The 19,343-nt window shown below is 35.5% G+C and overlaps 2 protein-coding genes across 2 annotated transcripts; one reads left to right on the top strand and one right to left on the bottom strand.

Annotated features, from left to right (window-relative positions):
* Positions 1-912: 912 nt before the first annotated feature.
* Nsun2 (tRNA (cytosine(34)-C(5))-methyltransferase Nsun2) lies at positions 913-18,434 on the bottom strand. The gene is made up of 12 exons (XM_088240808.1): positions 18,290-18,434; positions 18,115-18,201; positions 17,211-17,428; positions 16,314-16,491; positions 14,733-14,820; positions 12,202-12,556; positions 10,566-10,753; positions 8,629-8,773; positions 7,235-7,693; positions 4,266-4,432; positions 2,230-2,379; positions 913-1,119 (listed from the first exon to the last, which is right to left on the bottom strand). The coding sequence occupies exons 1-12, from the start codon at positions 18,347-18,349 to the stop codon at positions 968-970; spliced, it is 2,247 nt and encodes a 748-aa protein (XP_088096934.1). The 5' UTR covers positions 18,350-18,434; the 3' UTR covers positions 913-967.
* A 150-nt stretch (positions 18,435-18,584) lies between these two features.
* LOC148271874 (uncharacterized) lies at positions 18,585-19,333 on the top strand (the record flags this gene model as incomplete). The annotated part of the gene is made up of 2 exons (XM_088240810.1): positions 18,585-18,690; positions 19,037-19,333. Coding segments are annotated over exons 1-2 (300 nt in total), but the record flags the coding sequence as incomplete, so codon positions are not given.
* Between the last annotated feature and the right edge of the window lie 10 nt (positions 19,334-19,343).

Below are 19,343 nucleotides of genomic sequence, written 5' to 3'. Positions count from 1 at the left end.
TTTAAATTTGAGATTGTACGGAGTTGTTTGAAAATGTATGAAACATGTAAATAAATAATTATGTAACTGATATTTTTATTTTTTATTCCTTTCATCAAATTGAGCCTCGATATCATATTAAGAAAAATGACAAGTTAAAAAGTTCTCCGCCTTTGTAGTGATACGAGGTATAGCCAGAAACTCTTTTTCTATGATATATTTTGTTGCCCTTTAATAATATTTTTGTGTTTTTTTATATTTTTTTACTTCCTTTTTTTATTACTATAAAATAAAAAAAGTACCTTCTAATCTTTTACATAATATTTTCTTTTCTCTTTCTTATATTACACAAAAATATTATACCTGTCTATTTATTATAGGAGCAAAAAATTCATAAACATTTCTTGTATATGCCTTTGTGGGATTTTTTGTTTACTATTTTTCTATTAATATTTATTTCATTGGTATGTAATTATCCTTTACTTTTTGAATACACTGTTTTACCTCTTGTGTATATTGTAAAAAAAACAAAAATATTGAAATAAAAAATAATAACAATAAAAAAGACAGATTGATATGGCGTTCTATCCTCTCTGCCCACCAGTGGCCCAAAATTATAATGATATGTTCTGTTTGACAGGTTAACCTTTCCGTGTAGTGTGAAAAAAATCCACGAGATACCCCCCCGTACTAGGAATACTTCAGCTAAAATACTATAAATACAAATTAAAAGAAAAAAAAATGACATGATTGTCACGGTAGTGTTTATAAAACTGTTTCATAATATTCCGAGTTTTCCGTGACATTTATACATTTTTTAATAGAATACACGTTGAATAACACAATAAACAAATGTTCGTTGCTGATCGATGAATTTTACCTGTCCCAGTAATGGTGGCACATCGATTGTACCATATTCTACAAATGATAAAGTTTGTGTATTGAATTGTTTATTAATAAAATATAACAGGTTTTTTGTAACTAAGGACTACACAGTACTAGTTATTTCGTTAGATTCTTCCTCAACTACTGAAGCTACATTTGTGTCCGGCTCTCCCTCCCTCTCCCCTCCTCCCTCGGCCCCCTTTTCCAGCCCCTCAACCTCTGGTCCATCCTCAGGTTTCTTGAATTTGTTTACATCTGCAATAAAAAAAGTAAAAAAATAAACTAAAACCTAACATTCCATATCGAATTCAAAAAGTATTGGCATTCTATCCATCGTATCGAGTTGTGTCATGACAATAATTAGGCTGTTAATAGTAATTTCTAGTCACGATGCAAGCAGGAGTAAGTACATGTGCACGATGTTATAATTTCAATGCGTATTTATTACTAATATTAGGATTAGGTTGCTGAGGGCTGGAGCTCCTACCCCAGTTCGAGATTAACAGAAGACGTATTTATTACATGGCGAATAAATAGTGAATTGTGTCGCGCGAGAGTTACGGCGATGAGGAGTTGAAGTAACTGCGCTAGAACTACATGCTGGAACTGAGTGACTGCATTGAGCTGTGTCTTCGTACTGGCTGGGTCGACTGACTGACTGACTGGGGGTTACCATGCATCATAGGCCACGTTCCTTTGTTCTTCATATCTTCATGGTGGGAACAATGCTGATGTACTGCAGGACGACGCTTTCATCGCTATGTGCAATACTGTAAGAAAGCATTATATGTTGTATTGGATTCAAAAGAAAACGCTGACTTGCTTCATCGGTCGTCGTACTATAATTTCAGGTGAAATTATTTGACGTGAGCAGAGTTGCAATTTCACCTTCTAAAAATAGTGTTGATCCCAAAAATGTCATTTCTCAATTTGCAGAAAACTTCCACAGCCCTAGAAAAATCTTACAGTACTTAAAAACTACTACTAAAACTGGTCAAATATGTAATTAGATACTTGTTCGAGATATAAAAAATAACTAATGCATTAATTGTTTATCATTGTCAAAGTCAAAAACATTCCAACTGTTATGTAGATTTGATTATTCACTCTTTTCACAAAGATGCTATTATCTCAGTTTCACTTTTCTATGGCTGGCTGCTTTCAGCATAACTACGTTCAATTAAATATTTTATTTAGACCAATATTCAGATGCACAAGCAATTATAGCAGCGGTAATTTTATTATGAACAAATATTTAAGTTTATTTAGTTGAAAAAAGTTGTGGAATCAAAAATACTTAAAAAAGAAAAATCACTTATCGAAAATTGCCGGCGCAACCACAATATTTATTTCAGCAGGACTTACCGAACTTGGAGACATCCTCTCCCAGCAAGCGCAGCGTGTGTACCGTGTCTGGTCGCGCTGTGTACGCGCGCAGTGAGCACGCTCCCCTCCACCCGACCAGCTCTAAGCGCAGACCGTTCTCCTCAAACAGCAGGACGCAACTCCCATTGGCTGAAGCGATAACATGTGCATTTTAGACAAACTATCGCCATCGGTTGACTCGATCTCAGTGGGTTTTGAAAGGCACGTTTAATGTTAGAAGATTTTAATTATAATAAGTAGAAAACATACATTCATAATTTTTTATAATAATGAATAAATAGATATAATAATTTAAAATTGTTCAGTTCACTAGTGCCAAGGTTTCATCGTAATAGACATCGTCAAGCTGGTGGGAGACTAAACAAATGAGTGTGTTTTTTTTACAACATTGCTCATTTTGCCGCCATTTTGTTTCAATTTGTTTTTTAAGAACTTTTTTACATAGGTATCAGTTAATTCTATATTGTGAATTGAACTAAATATAAATTATTATGAAAATAAAATGTTGTTATTTGGTTTGTCTACATGTTTGGTTATATGGGGATAGTTGGTTTGTATTAATTGAACAAACTGTTTAACTAATAGTATGCTACGATATCAGCCTTGTCGGCCTCCCAGTGTAGTGGTCAGCGCGTTTGCCTACCATCCAAGAGGTCTCGGGTTCAATTCCCGGCATGGTTGACATGAAATATTTATTTAAAAAGATGTTTTTACACTAGAATATTTCATAGTCCCTGAACTGGCACACGAAGGAAGCGTAAGATTGATCATCTTTCCTTCATGTAACAAAAACGATCAAGATATGCTGCGATTGGTGTACCAATACAGTGACCCATGCACCACTAGGTGCGGAAAGGGAATGATGATGATGCTATGATGTGATTTATTAACTACATTTATATTTTTTTCACACAATTTATCGTTAGTATCGAATAGTCCTCGATCTCCGAGTCTCGTCTTAGGTTTTGGGTATTACATAATTCACATTCCGGGGAAACCTAATATGAACATTTTGTCGAGAGACAGAATCCAGAAAATAAGACAAAAAGGTGTTACAGACTAACCTCAGCAAAACGCTGATGGCCAAAACTACGACAAAATATATTGATGTAGCCAAACTCTATTGTCACAGATTGGTTTGAGGTCGCCAGTGTAGTTTGCCAAGGTTGCATCCTTGCACCAATCCTTTTTATAATCCTTATGGACTTTATCCTTAGAAAGCCAATGAGGAACTTCAGCCCTACGAGAAATTGGATACAAAAATGTTTTCTTGCGCGCGGTAAAAATTAGAGCATTAAATTGTACTGTAAAATTACTTAAAAATGTACGAAAAAAAAAAAAAAAAAATTTTTAATAATAACGCACTACTGGTTTATATGAACCATCCAATGATATGAGAGCTTTGAAGGATGTGGTTTGACTTTGTGAGGAATGAAGTGAAGAGAAAACTCCGCGGAGAAAAAACGCAGCAAACTCCGGTGACAACTGTCGTCAAGCGGAGGCAATACGATTGGCTAGGCCATATACTGCGGATGCCCCCTGAGAGTCTTAACCACGCTTGCCTACTTTACAAGGCATCAGGTTCTCGATATCCTGGACGTCCACTGCTGACTGTTCGTCGGCAGTTTATGTCAGAACTTCGGGACAAGAACCTGACTTGGAAGGACGTAAAGGAGTTGGCAGCCGATAGAGATGCATGAAGGCTCTTTGTGGATACCATATGCTCCAACCAGGGAGCGGACATGGAATGATGATGAAGAAAAAATGAAGTCTTTATTGTAAACACTCTCACTAAGAAACATTCTAGTAGTACCAAGTACAGGGTGACGAGTTCAGTGAACGGATACCCTGTACACATGCTATGAAAATAAAACGTTACAATTATATTTTAAACTAAATTAAAAGCAAACATAAATATAAGGGAAAAAAAAACAATTTGACACTTCATTTAAAATATCATGTCTGCTCGTTATAACGTAATGATAAATAAGCACGGTGAATGCGAACTAACTCACGCAGATCTTTGACTTGTTCCTGCGTGGGTGGCGTGAGGCGGCTGATCTCGGGCGGGCTGTGTGGGTTGTCGTTGTGCAGCAGAAGCACGAGATCTTCGCGCGGGAGTTTCACGGTGCGTCGCGTGCCTATGTGGGACAGGATGCTGGGCAGGCCTTCCTGAGATAACCTGAGCACAAATATACCATAGATACATAATAAAAGACGTCAAACTATACATCTACGATATTTGACAGATTCTTGAATATGGATTTCAATTACGGTATTCCTAGATCCGAGGATGTTAAAGAGCTCGCTCTTAGCTAATAGCCCGATACTTTACAGATCTGGGCTTAGAGGGGGAGATTTAGCAAAATGTAAACTCTCGCCTGACACACAGTAGTCAGGCGGCAAAAATATTATCAGATTGTCATTCGGGTATTCAAGCTATAACTGATACTCGGTCGGTAAATCCATTAATTGTACATATTCAGAGTAAAATTAAGCATCTAAAAATAAGAGGGCTGATCATTCAAATATGCTGGATAAGAGGACATGCTGGTATCGTAGGAAATGAGAGAGCGGATGAACGAGCAAGAGCCGCAACTTGTAAAAGAACGGCACCTTTCTTCTCAGAATTTCCCCTTAGCTTTGCTAAACGCTGTATAAAACAAAACACGCAGCAGCATTGGGAGGATCATTACCGCGCTTCTTCTACAGGTAAAATCACTAAAATATTTTTCCTAACGCTGGCTGATGCAGTAAACTTCCTTCATCATCACCTAAGTACTTTTGAAATGACCCAAATTTTTACCGGACACGGAGCTATGAGAAGTTATCTATATACGTTTAAATTAAGAAAAGATGACTATTGTCCATGCGATGATATTTATTCACAGAGTATCAAACATTTGTTATTTCCGAGCCCATTCTTCAGTTTGCAACGCCATAATCTTGAAGCAGAATGCAGGAAAGATGGAATATCCTTAACAGATATCCACACTAGTTAAAAGTAGTTATCACGCGCCATTGTTCTTGAACTTTGCAACAATGGTGATTGGACTCATAAAGGTAATAAACCAAAATCAGTGATCGAACATCCCATTTCCAAGACCAAAAAAAACGATTTTTTCCGATTACCTTAGCCTTGTACATGACACGTAAGGCTACTAAATACAGGGGTCCAAATATATATATAAAAAAAAAAGTAGTCAGACTCTTTAAAGACCTGGGCTTGGAGGGCGAGAACTATTCACGGGGACCCGTCACAATAGATCTTCACAGGTCGCAGTGACGTCGGGAGCTTGAATAGCGCTGACCCCCACTTTTAAGAATAAGAATATGGTATTCCTATTTTATTAACACAATCCACGCTGTGCGCATTAAGAGGAAACGCGATCTCACTTTCTTCATAAAAACGTATTCCTGTATTCCCTCGCTGGATTATGGCACTAGAGCAATGATTTTTTTACACACGATAGATATTTACTATTTACATGTCTCTATCATTTTGCTTTTTTGATAATTTGTTTCTAATGTGAGCTAGGACCATGTTGTGAAGCATTCGAGTAAGAATTATTGAAACGAGCGCGGATGCAAATAGCTCAAGACCGTTTGGCATGGAAAGGGATGGAGGAGGGCCACGTTCAGGGGTACATATATTCACGTATGGCAGCATCTAGCCGCTTGTTTTCAATACTCGGGGTAACTAGAGCGCATGCGTAAGACCAAGTGACCTTTGAGATTCGAAAAAAATATTGTCAGTGGGAAAAATAAATATACAGTAAAACCCCTGTTTTACGTTTTTCAAGGGAGCAACAAAAAAAAGTGTTAAACTGAGGAAAGCTTTAAAGTGAGGAAATGAAAAATGTACGGGAAAAATGAAATTTCATAAAAATATAATCATTGTACAAGACTATATCAAATAAATAAAATAATAATTGAAAATAAAAATTTCAATTTGCGTAAAATGCATGCAACGATTTTTTCCCTAAATGTTGGGAAATTTTATTTATATGGTATCACTTTTTTTTTAGTATGGCACCACAAAATTTCAACTGTCATTTACATCGCGGCTAAACTGCTTCACACTTTTATGATACCTGCTTAAACTATCTTCTTTTCACATTATGTTTATAACATCAAATAATATTTATTTTGCCAATTTTTTTAACTTTCTGCATCGTAATTTATTGATGTAAAGGCTTTATTCTCCCTAAACATGCGTCAACTGCATGTCACTATTTAGTAAAATGTCAAAATTAGACACTTAAACAAAATGGTCAATTACACTGCAACTACTTTGAATTTAGTTTGAGACAATAATTTACACATTTTTTTACTAACCTCGATTTTATTCTCCATTAATGCGGCGGCGCGCGGCTCGTCTTTTGACAGATTGAACGAATTATGAAAAAAAATTGACGTAAAATCGGGGTTATGAAAAACGTAAAAAATGTTATTTGAGGGAATATTTAAATGAGAATGGATGGAAAAAAATGGGACCTAAATCTTTCGGTGTAAAAGCGGGAAAACGTAAAATCAAGGAACGTAAGAACGAGGTTTTACTGTAATTATTATATTTTTACCGCATTTTTTCATTTCTTTCAGATGATGGATAGAGATGGTCGAAAAGTTAAACTTACTGCTTCGGGAATCGTCAAATGTCATTTGAAAAATCACGTTTAAGCGAGGACTTTTTGCTTTAGTTGTGATTGTGATTTATTAAATTTTTTAATCATTTTGAAGTGACTGCTCATTATCACATAAGCTTATTTAAAAGTAATGTTTTGGCGACACTTATCGGTTGAATTTTATCGTATGTTGTCTGAGATGACGTTATGAAAACATGGTGACAGGTCGGTAGAGCGTACGAAGATAACGTTTGTAATCACGGCCCAGAACCTCGCACAAAATTTAGAGCAATTAGAAGTAACATAATAGTAAACAAGGTTGAAGAAGAAGGCATTAATTTTTCATATAAGATACTAACCTGAATGCGCACGACATATTTTTATTATCACATCTGACAAAAGTCTTGACTCCCGTGTTGATAATTTTCACTTTATCTTCATTTCTCTGTACAATATCTCGCACAATAGGAGACACCAAGTATATATTCTTCTTTTTGCCGACATGGCATCTTGTCAAAAGGCACTTGGGATCAAAGCTGTCCCCTAAATGATAAAATTCTTTGATAGATGGATACACGTCTTCGGATTCCCCCGAGAAGAACACATAAGGGTCTTCTTTGTAGCCCCCGATGCGTCTCTTCTTCCTCTGGGGCCCCCAGGGTGCGGACGCCTGCTCCGGTTTGCCCTCCGCAGTCTCTTCAGCCCCTACGGCGACGGTTTCTAATCGTTCCTTCTTGTCGAATGGCAGGGGAGCTGTTTTTTCTAGAATGGCGACGAAGAAACCGCCCGTGTCTTGGTGATGTGGCAATATCCTAATACTGGAATGGAAAAATCTAAGTCAACCCAACTATACGGGGAACATTACAGCGAGGCAATGAATATTTAATAACATTTTTCACACAAATTACAATTGATTTATCTGTTACATTTTATATAAAGGATTCAAAATGGGTCAGTATCAAATCAATGAATTACATTGTAATTGGCAGTAGTGCTGAATTGTTCATTTAAATAAATGAAATGTGTTGTCAAATTGACGTGTCCTCGACTGCGGGCCGATGTGTATGTACACGTTTTTAAACCATAAAATTATGAATGAAAACATGTTTTTTATAGATTGATAGGTTGTATCAAGAATTGTAAAAATCTGCTCTAAATATTGAATATACTTAAATTTTAAGGATGACTTATAAAAATTGAAAAAAAAACGTTTTCAGGCGTTGCCTAGTATGTAGGTGAAATAATTCAATTAGATGAATCTCACCCGCATAAATAAAAGTTTCAGCTCTTTAACTTCACAAACATCAACAGATGAAAGAATTGAAGGAATAAAGATGTTTAAATATGGGCAGAAAGGTGAATGTTACACAGTGTGTAAAGTGGCCACTTAAACCAGCCATTGACAGGTCATAAGCCCTGTAGATGCCTAGACTTCTATATTACCTTCTCTTAAATGTTCTTCATCTCTGTTGTAATATGTTAATTTAAGCTGCTCGCTTAAAATTAATATAATAATAATAATATTCTTAATTATGATGTGGAAACTTTTAAAAGGCGTTTAAATTAAACACTGATATGAAATACATATTTCGAACAATTGAAAATTCTCAAATTAGGCGAAACAATCGTCAGATTTAAAAACTCATTAGACCCAAATCAGTATTTGATTTAAATATAATATAGGATTTTAATATGGAGTCCAACAAAATAAATAAATGGTACAGATAAAGTGAAAACATAGCCAGCATTTTACCATTTTTCAAGGCAATACTGTTGCGCTTCCTCGGGCGTCGGTGGGAACATTTGTGGCCTGATCATCGTGTGGTACTTTTCCGGAACATCCTCAAACTTCTCAAAGAACTCCAGATCCTTGGTCGCCAGTTTCCACTGTGACATACCTGCGGCGGAATCAAAGAACAATGTTGAAGTAAAACATATAACGGGTGAAGGAATGATGTGAGCAGAAGATGGGTTGAAATCTCTTGCACCAGGTTGTTTAATCATTAGTTAAAAATGAAAATGAAACATGGAAAAATATACAAGACAATTGACATGGACAATTCATATCAACAATTTAATTAGCAAAGTGGCGACATTATCGAGTCTTTTTTTTAAAATCAAAAACTTTGTTTCAAAAACGGAAAAAATTATAATGTATGAAGCCTATGTAAAAACTAAAATATGTTATACGCAACAACTATGGGGAACAGGATATCAAAATGACATAAACAGACTACAAAGACAACAAAATAAAACAATATTTTGAGTTTGTCCAAATTTTTGTAGACAAGGACTGGATTCAACTCCCTGGGGAGCTGTTTATATTAACATATTACAACAGAGATGAAGAACATTTAAGAGAAGGTAATATAGAAGTCCAGGCATCTACAGGGCTTATGACCTGTCAATGGCTGGTTTAAGTGGCCACTTTACACACTGTGTAACATTCACCATTCTGTCTATATTAACCATTCTGCCTATATTAACATCACAAACATCAACAGATGAAAGAATTGAAGGAATATAGATGTTCAAATATAGGCAGAATGGTGAATGTTACACAGTGTGTAAAGTGGCCACTTAAACCAGCCATTGACAGGTCATAAGTCCTGTAGATGCCTGGACTTCTATATTACCTTCTCTTAAATGTTCTTCATCTCTGTTGTAATATGTTAACAAAATAAAATACTAAAGTTAGTATATGACCTTCCCTATTTAACTGCAACTAGAGAACTTTTTAAACAAACTAAGCAATTAAATATAACTGAACTCTTTCAACTAGAATCATTAAAATTTATCCATAAATGTAATTGTAGACGAAGAACTAAAACTTGTAAAAAATTGTAGTCAACATGGACATAATACGAGAATATCAGACAAATACCATATACAACTTTCTAAAACAAGACGAGGACAATCAAGACTAATGAACCAGGGACTGAAATTATACAATAAACTACCAGACAATACTAAACAAAAGACTCAGACAAACTTTTCAAAAGATGTAAAAAATATTAAACTTCTTAGATTTTCACGGCCGTTAAGATGCACAATAAGTTTTTCTGGGTTATTATGCCGTGTGTCGTTCGTACTCTCTACCTTGTGCGTAAAAAATATTATTTTGAACAAAAGAGTATGAATAAAAAATGTTTATATTATTTTTGTAAAATGAATGAAATGATTTTTTATTTAAAGGAATAACCCGCTAAGCCTCTATTTTGAGGCTTGTCAGCAGGTGGGATAGAGGGGATATAAAGGAGGCAATGAAAAATACACCACAACACCCAGACCAATTGAGAAAAGTATCTTTCGTGGAATTTTTTAACGCAACTGGCGGGAATCGAACCCGCGACGCCAGTTTCACAGTTGGCCGTCTAACCAACTGCGCCACGGCGCCTGGGGTAACGGTAAGTATCCGTAAGGGTTTATAAATAAATTTTCAAATAAAAAAATAAAATACATAGTACATTGTATTTTGTGTTATGTGCTATGTAAACGTGTTTTTTTTAATACCAAATAAAGATTATTATAATTAATGATCAAACAACTGGCCCTTGATGTAATACGTGTAAAGCCATTTAATACGAATATAGTGCACTATAGTCTGTGGATAATCTCGATTTATTTATTCCAAAGGTGGATTTATTAATCAGAACTGCGCGATAAAATTGTTGCATGTGATAGTGATACCTCTGGAAAAGACGAGGCCGGGGAGCATGTCGGCGACCTCCACTAGACGCAGGGCCCCCTTGGCCTCTCTCAGCAGTCGCAATACCACGGCCTCGCACTCCACCGGGTTCAGGGAGCAGGTGGAGTAGGCCAGACGGCCCCCGACACTCAGGAGCTCCGCCCCCCGGTGCCCGATGCGGTACTGCACCCTGGAACGGAGAGATGACAATATTTACATTTATAGAATATCGCTTTTGTAAACCTGTCTTACTAGAAGCGCATTGTTCCCGGCGCGCTGGAGGTGATTGAAGCTATTATTACTGTCTCTTTTATTTTGTGTTTTTATTATTCCGCATAGCACAGGGCCCAGGTATACAGTAAGCCAAGGGCTGAACCCCTAATAAAGATCATTTGATTCACTTTGGGGTTCGGCCTTCGGTTATCCTGGGGAAAATATAGAATAGGATGTATTTTTGTCCATTTATGTATGATTACTAAATGTTCAATATGTTCATATTAGAAAACTTTGCAACACTTTTGTTCTACACAATAGAGCAAAATGGCATCTCTTTAAGCGGGCAGTGTGTTATTACTCGGAGGATAAAATCCTCTAAATGCATAATTATAATTGATTATACTGGGAAATATCTGTTTAAATGTTTGATTCAACAAAAGACTTTTCAGCATATTTTGAACATGACAGATACTCGCAGAGTTGCCAGTTGGGAGTTCCCACTATGTGAAAACCGGCAGAAACGTGCGCGGCACAGTGCAACAAACTAATCCCTTCAAAATATCTATTCATTTATTATATATACGGCCAACAGTTACATGAAGAAACATGAATGCAAGAAACTGAACAAAAAGAACATAAAACTAATTAGCAAAGACAAACAAGGGCAAAACAATAATTGTATACAATATATTCATAAAAACGAAACACCTAAGGCTTCGAGCTAAACCATGGCAATCCAACTTCATCCCACACTGTTTAGTCGCAAAGAGATCTACGAAAAGCCGGAAGATCTATCCCAAAGAATTTCAAGTTGTGTGATGAATTGACTAATTTAAACATTCTGGACATTGGGCATCGTTTACATTCATCCCGGCCTCAATGAAATAGTTAATAATAGGGACACGCCCTTGGTCGTTAGCCACGTGTGTCAGCTTTAGACGGGCTAAATTCCTCCGATCTTTATCTGTTCCTTTCTGGGGTAGGTATTTTATAATTGGTATATGATCTTCCTGAAGCATCGTGCATTTCATTCCATCTTCGTCATTGACAGCGACATCTCCAATTGTCAAAAAACAAACATACTACGTCCAGGTAGCCTCTAGAAACTGCTAATTCTACCGCAGATATGTTCTTCATGCATATTGTATATTTTTGTACTTCAACAATGTTTGAGTATGTCCAAATGCTTGCAGACTGGCTGGATTTCCTTCAAAGGGAGTTATTCATATTTAAATTTATTTCAACAGAGAGGGAAAACATTTTTGAGAAGGGAATATGGAAGTCTAGGCATGTACAGGGCTCATGACCTGTCATTGGCTGGTTTAAGTGGCCACTTTACACACTGTCTAACATTCACCATTCTGCCCACTTGAAGATTTTAAATAAACAAATTGCTAATAAAAAAAATATAAGTTGACATACCCGTGTAGATTATTCCCCTGACCAGCGGACCACTTGAGCCAGATGTCCGCGTTCTTCCTCAAGGTCCCGTCCCCGGAACAAGGGACATCGCACAGGATCCGGTCGAACTTGAGCAGCCGGCTTCCCGGGTTCTCCGCCGACACCACCTTCAGCTTCTTGTCTCCTTCCTCAGCGCTCGCCCCATTGGCGTCGGGGCCTGGCGCCGCGTCCTGGAGCCAGGCGTCCCCGATGACCAGATGCGGGAGACAGGTGGCGTCGTGGTTGGTGATGAGGATGCAGGGAGAGTTGAGCCGCTTGGCCTGGTGGACGAGCATGTAACACCGGTTGTTGTCCACGTCGTTTGCCATCACAAAACCTGGATTGAAATTAGCGAGTTGAGTGAATAAAGTCATTATGCCGCAAATTTTTAATAAGCAGTTTACATAGAGAGAGATTCAATGGACAGCTTTTTTACATAAAAAAACATTTAGTGGATTTTTATGGTACGAAGCTCTACTTTTAAATGTCAGAAGAACTCACCGACAAGAACTTGTGACGTCACGGGCAGAGATTTTTCAAAATAACAAAGCAATGAGAATACGAAACATAAATAAATTTAAAAAATAAAAACCACTAAACTTCCTCATTCAATTAATCTGTGAATTTTCGGCCATTTTGGACACATAGTTGGTTTTTAACAGACAAACTAGTTCGACAACAAATGTTCAACAAATTACAACAGGGATGGATAATACCTTAAATAAGGGAATATGGAAGTCCAGGCATTTACTTTTTTTGAGACTTTTGCCAGTCTTTTGTCTACGAGCATTTGGACAAACTCAAATATTGTAATGAAACCAACTGGTCCAAGAAGTTTAAAAATTGAAAAATTGTTTTCAGGCGTTGCCTAGCATGTGAAATAATTCAGTCAGATGAATCTCTTCACAACAATAAAGGTTTCAGCTCTTTAACTTCACTAAAATCAACAAATGGAAGAATTGAAGAAATATGTATGTTCAAACATAGGCAAAATGGTGAATGTTACACAGTGCGTAAAGTGGCCACTTAAACCAGCCAATGACAGGTCATAAGCCCTGTAAACGCCTAGACTTCCATATTTCCTTCTTTAAAGTATTCTCCATCCCTCTTGTAATTTGTTAAAGAACACTTTATAAAAACTAAACAATGGAATGTTAATGAACTTTTTTAACTAGAATCTTTAAAATTTATTCATAAGTTAGCCACTGATATCATTGTAGACAAAGAACTAAAGCAACAGAGATATTTTAGAGAAGGTAATATAGAAGTCTGGGCATCTACAGGGCTTATGACCTGTCGTTAGCTGGTATTCTACATCCCTGTTGCAATTTGTTAATATTAATGACTCCCGGGGGGGTGAAATCCAGTCTTTTGTCTACGAGCATTTGGACAAACTAAAATATTGTAACAAATGTTCACATTCGAAATCCTAATTAATAAATAATTTCACAATGAGATCCTTTTGCAATATAACACCAGTATCTTTTTTTTAAAAGTAAAATATAGTAAATGTTATAGTAACATTTTAAAAACAAAACTAAACAAGCAATTATCTTAAATGACTTGCTAAGTTAGCATGATACATGTTTTTTTTTTGCAGTACAAAGAGTCTGTTAGAGTTAGCTGATAAACAATTTTTAACTCATGAATGATTTTTTCATCGTATGTATGTTAGTGGATATTACATTATTAACTAATTTTAATGACATTAATTTTTAATCAGAAATGTAATAAAATAAAAAACACATCAGATTGCATCTTATATATACGGGTTTACCTACATAGATAGATGGAATGGATGGATAGGCAAATCTCCCAAAATATCAAACTCATAAACTTCAATCTGTTTTCAATGCAGCAGCGAGGCTTATTACGGAAAAAATATTCTCACATCCCGCAACATCTTTGAGAATTGCACTGGTTAAAAAGCCCAGAGAGAATAAAATACAAGTTTTGCTGGACAGTATTCAAATCCCTTCATGAAATGGCTCCAAAATACCTATCGGACCTTTGAATTAGGGAAAATACATGTCAAAGAAAATCCACTCTTAGGTCAGCATTTGATTCAGGAAGAGGAAAACTTGTCAAAATCCGGCGCTCCCCAAACACTAGATTTGGAGATCGTGCTTTTGCCGTTTTTACCTCTGCCTGGAACCAATTGCCTTCAAACTTACGAATCATCGACAGTCCTAGTCAGTTCAGATCCCAACTAAAATCCCACTTCTTTAGACTATCATACCCTCAATTATAAATCTGAAAATATGATATGTCACTTTTGTTTAATTAGAATGTAAGTTTAGGTATACAATTGTAAAGCGCCCTTGAGGTAATTTTTCACAAAAATGACGCTATATAAATCAGCCGAATATTATTATTATTATTATTATTGACAAAAAACTAACTTTGGAAAATATACATAGTACATTCTATATTATATTGTTTTGTGTTATGCAAATGTGTATTTTAAAAAATATGCTAAATAAAGATGTTAAAAATTAAAAAATAAGTCAAACCTGTGGGTGTTTTGCTGTCATCACCGGCATGAAGGAACTCTATCAGTTGAGCAGTTTTAGAACCGGGCGAAGCGCACATATCCAAAACCTGTTAAAAACATGGCATAAAATTGAATGACTAAATATAAATACTTATTTATTTACATATTTTATTTTATTAACATAAACGGCAAATCTGCCTTTTACAAAAATTTATAATACCGACATATTTGGCTTAATATATGTATATTTTTTTAAAAACATAAATTTCCTTCTACCCAAGATTTATAAAAAAAATTAAACCTAAAAATTATACAATATTTATATTAAAAAAGTTAACCTAAAAATTAGACAGCATATTCAGTAGAAAGTTTAAACAATAAAAGAATAAATGTAAAAAACAAAATTAAATAATAAAACATTCTAAAGTAATACAACAAGAAAATCATAAGTACTGTTTCATACAGCTGGGCAAAATGAACAAAAAACTGTATATGAAATGCATGAATAAATAAATATAATGACCATTCACCATCTTTGAAAAAGTTTAAAAGGTTTGTTCTGTAGGAACAATACCCTACACTAAATATATCAGATACGTGGGAATAACTATTGCCGAGTTCATGAAGTCTGTTTAATACGGCATTACAGTATACACTGTCCGTGAATTGTTGCTACAAAACGGCAACACCTGTCTAGTCATTCTTCCAGGCACCCTGAAGTTGAAGTTGATGAGAGAGTTCAGGGCAATCCCATATTGAATTTACAATTTTGAATAAAATATATTTAATGTTTTTAGTGAAAAATCGTAATTTAAAAAATCATGACTGATTCTAAGTTTAAAATTTATGTACCGTAAGAATTTTTTTGGACTCTTTCAAGAGAATTTTGGTGACAGTTGTAGTAAGGAGTCCATATTGTAGAGTTGTACTCTAACTGGCTTCTCACTAATGAAGTATACATCAACTTCAAAGTACCTATGTTTTTTAATAAAACATTTATTTTTTTATATAAAGTAAAAGACTACCTATGTATTTAGTCTTCTTCTTCTTGGTTTTTTTTTGGCTTTTTCACCTCCCAACTAGGGTGTTCTAGCCAGTGTAAAGTTTCAGATTTATATTTCTTTAAATATTTACACATGTGTAATACTATATACGCTTATTTTTGGTTTGGCTTTCATCTTTATTAAATCATATTCCTAAAGGTATGTTTATATTTTACCCTTAATGGCAGAAATCATCCTTAGGATGGATTGTCTTTTAAAAAAAAAAAAAAGTACTATTTACGAGTTGATGAATTGGACGTTGATTATGTAGTTAGTCATTGAAATGCAAACAATTCTAGCCTGAGGTTATTGATTTATATTGATAGTTAAGACTAAATGACTGATGCGTCATTAAGATAATTTTGCAGGAAATGACAGCTACTTGTTATATTTTGAATCAATTCCAAAACGTAGGTATTTCTATTCTTGTGGGGGCCAGTGATAAATAAGCTCCTGATGTCACTGTGACTCGAGTTGGTTCTCACCCTCCGAGCCTAGGTCTTGGGCTTGGAGGCATAAATAATATAAAATGACATTGAAGCTGAAAACTTTTTGACCTTGTGATGCGGGTGAACATCCAGCAGAATGGGGGGTATCATGGATACGGCCTCCTGGCGGGAGATGCTCCCCGAGCTGGTCTCCGCAGTGAGGAAGTTGTGCAGGCGATAGTACGCCTCGCTGCGTCGGATGTCCGACCGGGTCAGCTGCAGCTGCCATGCCAGACCACCAGGGTACCTGGAACATGTCGCCGTTGTCATTTCTAAGAAAAGGAATCATTTCGCAGAATATTCACAGCAATTAATTGAGTTAATTTTATGCTAAAAATATCTATGCGAGATCAATAGTTATGATTTTATTTTTGTTATTTTCTACAATACTTTATATACTTTCAATTGTGTATTGTAAGAGGCCCCTGGGCGTTTATTAAATAAATAAATAAACAATACATTTTAAACATGGAGCAACTACAATGAAAAAATGAGTTTTGAGAGTTTGAGAATTTATTATCACGAGTTTTAAAATAGAGAATTTACTGTTATGCGTTTAAGAATTGTCAATTTATAATTATGATCGACCTGAAAATGTTTGACCACAAAGTTAATGCTTTGAACATAAATAATATTATAATAATGAGTTTGAAAGTAGAATTTACGAGCTTGAGAATTGAACATTTACTGTTATGAATTTGGGTATTTATTATTACAAGGTTGAGAGTTTATTATTATAAGTTAAAAAATTAAGAATTTGTTAAGGAGTTTGAGAATTAATAATTTATTCATATGAGTTTAAGAATTTATTTTTTTTAATAAATTTACCAAGTCCATTTAAACATAATATATAACAAAACAATCACACAGAGTAACATGATAAAAGTTTGAGAGTTTGTAATTATAAGTTTGAGAATTTATTATTACGAGTTTGAGAATTTATTGTTATGAAATGATAAATCTCACCATGGCAGGCAGATTGGTTTCTTGGCTTCCTCATCCACGCCATCCTCAGGCGCATCCTGCCCGGAGTTGAGGATCTCGGTGAAGAGCTGCCCCCTGACGATGTCCAGCAGCACACCTGCCTCCCCCTTGGAGCCGGTGATGCGGAAGGCGGTCGGGAGGTTCTCCTTCAACTTCTTCATGAACAGTTCCCACTCGTCGGGCGGACAGATATTTTGGGCCTGTAACGAAGATTGGCAATTATTTATCGTATTGCCAAGGTTCAAAGGATATACACCACAATATATACCGCCATATTTTTCGCGATATTTATTGCTGATGATTTATCAATAACATTTTTTATTTAGTAGCTGTATTTGTTTTTACAAGACATTCCCGCAATTCTTACTATCATATCAGGAAACTCCTTGATGATTTTCCGAATGTCTGAGTTTACTGTTTACCATATTGATGTACCACATATATGTTTTTTATTAATATTGTTATTGTTGTGTTTCTGATCCCATATTTGTGGTGATATACTCATGTGTCTGTGTCAACCGATTGCTCATCCCAACTCAACACAGGACTTTTAGTCTCATGGAGTTGGGACTTATGTCTCAAATAATGTAAAATAAACACATGTATGCAAATAATTAATGGTTCTAATCATTCTATATCTCATTAATACTCCGTGCTTCACTCTATAATACATCGCTTAATAAATATTTCCTTATCAAAATATAACTATCACAAAGAACTTGGTATAATTAACGATAGTTTATGTCTCTCTTCTTCTAATCATTTATTAATAAACCGGGACACATAAATATCGATGATTTCTTTTACAAATATTTTTTTTATTTGCTTTTGTGATCTTTCTTAACTTAGCCCACAATTAATATGATTCATTGGCGAATGTAGTTACCTTATAGTATTTTTCAAAGGATTCGTTTTCCCTGACGATTTCTGCATAATGTTTTCTAACGTCAGGTTTGGGTTGAGGATTTAGAGCCTAAATAAACAAAATAAAAAATTAATACAATGCAAAACTTTCTTTTAGATATTTGTATTGAATAATTTATGTCTATATTTGTATCAACCTGTTCCTTTTTGTCGCGTTTCCGTTGGGCAAACTTGTTATATTTACGTTTTCCTCCCATTTTCAAATAAATGTGTTCTATTTAATGTTTTCTCAACCGGCTAGTTACTTAGATTGACGTAAATATTTTCACCACGTTAGTTGTCAAATTTACAAATATTGTAGGTTAGAACTGTTTCCCAAATATACAATGGTGTCAATAATTATTTTGAAGTACCTACCTGAAGATAAATTATGCGTTGCTACGCTTATTTTGGCATAGTTTTGTTATGTTGGTAAAAAACTGTCAACTCTTCCATTTCCTTTAAGCCAATTTTGCGGCACTAACCTATTCTGGTTCAGCGCTGATCAATTTCCTTAAAAGTTGATTAACTCGACCAGATTTTTAATAAAATAAACATGGTAAGTGTTTAATTTACATCTGTTATTTAATTTTGAAAATATTTTAACTTGTGAAGTGGAATTTAGTCGTTAAATCAAACACCACGTGTCCCCGACTGACAGCGTAGTGATGTGAACATCTAATGAAAAACTTCTCAAGTGCTAACTCTAATACCATCCGACGGCTATCAAATTGATTATTTTACGAGATAACAGATCTCGCAAATTATTTAGTCGAAAGGAAATTCAGTTATAGTGTAAATACTTTAAGGATACTTAGAATTTATATCTTGCTCCTGGCCCTGAGCCGTCAAGTTCGGGATTCACCGCTTAAGTGTCGGTCTGATGATGACGCTTCGTTTTCCAGCAGGCATCAGCTGTAGTCCAAGGGCAGGGGAAGGGAGACGTGGAGAAGCCGACGGCTGAAGCGTCCCTCATCCATCGCATCCGTATCACCCTGACTTCCCGCAACGTGAAGTCGCTGGAGAAGGTGTGCACTGGACTGGTCGCCAACGCCAAGAAGCAGAAACTGAGGGTTAAGGTAATTAATCACACTCTCCATCATATATACTTATTTTCGCTCAACTCGGACGTAAGAACACCGATGGATATGACAGATTACAGCAGACAGACATTACAGTTGAACTTTTATACCTCAGAACAGGTATTTACTA

Source organism: Micrasema longulum, unplaced genomic scaffold (genome assembly GCF_059751315.1).
Source record: "Micrasema longulum isolate JH-2025_06_02 unplaced genomic scaffold, ASM5975131v1 h1tg002612l, whole genome shotgun sequence".
NCBI lineage: Eukaryota > Metazoa > Arthropoda > Insecta > Trichoptera > Brachycentridae > Micrasema > Micrasema longulum.
Note: the sequence above shows the minus strand (reverse complement) of the source record. Positions and strands in the feature narration are given on the sequence as shown.

Excerpts from the sequence above, each read along its gene's own strand:
- Nsun2 (XM_088240808.1), bottom strand. The coding sequence starts at position 18,349 with ATGGGAGGAAAACGTAAATATAACAAGTTTGCCCAACGGAAACGCGAC. Across the intron at positions 14,821-16,313 it reads ATGTTCACCCGCATCACAAG|GTTTTGGATATGTGCGCTTC; the intron begins GTCAAAAAGTTT and ends TGTTTTTAACAG. Across the intron at positions 12,557-14,732 it reads TGACAGCAAAACACCCACAG|GTTTTGTGATGGCAAACGAC; the intron begins GTTTGACTTATT and ends ATTTCAATCCAG.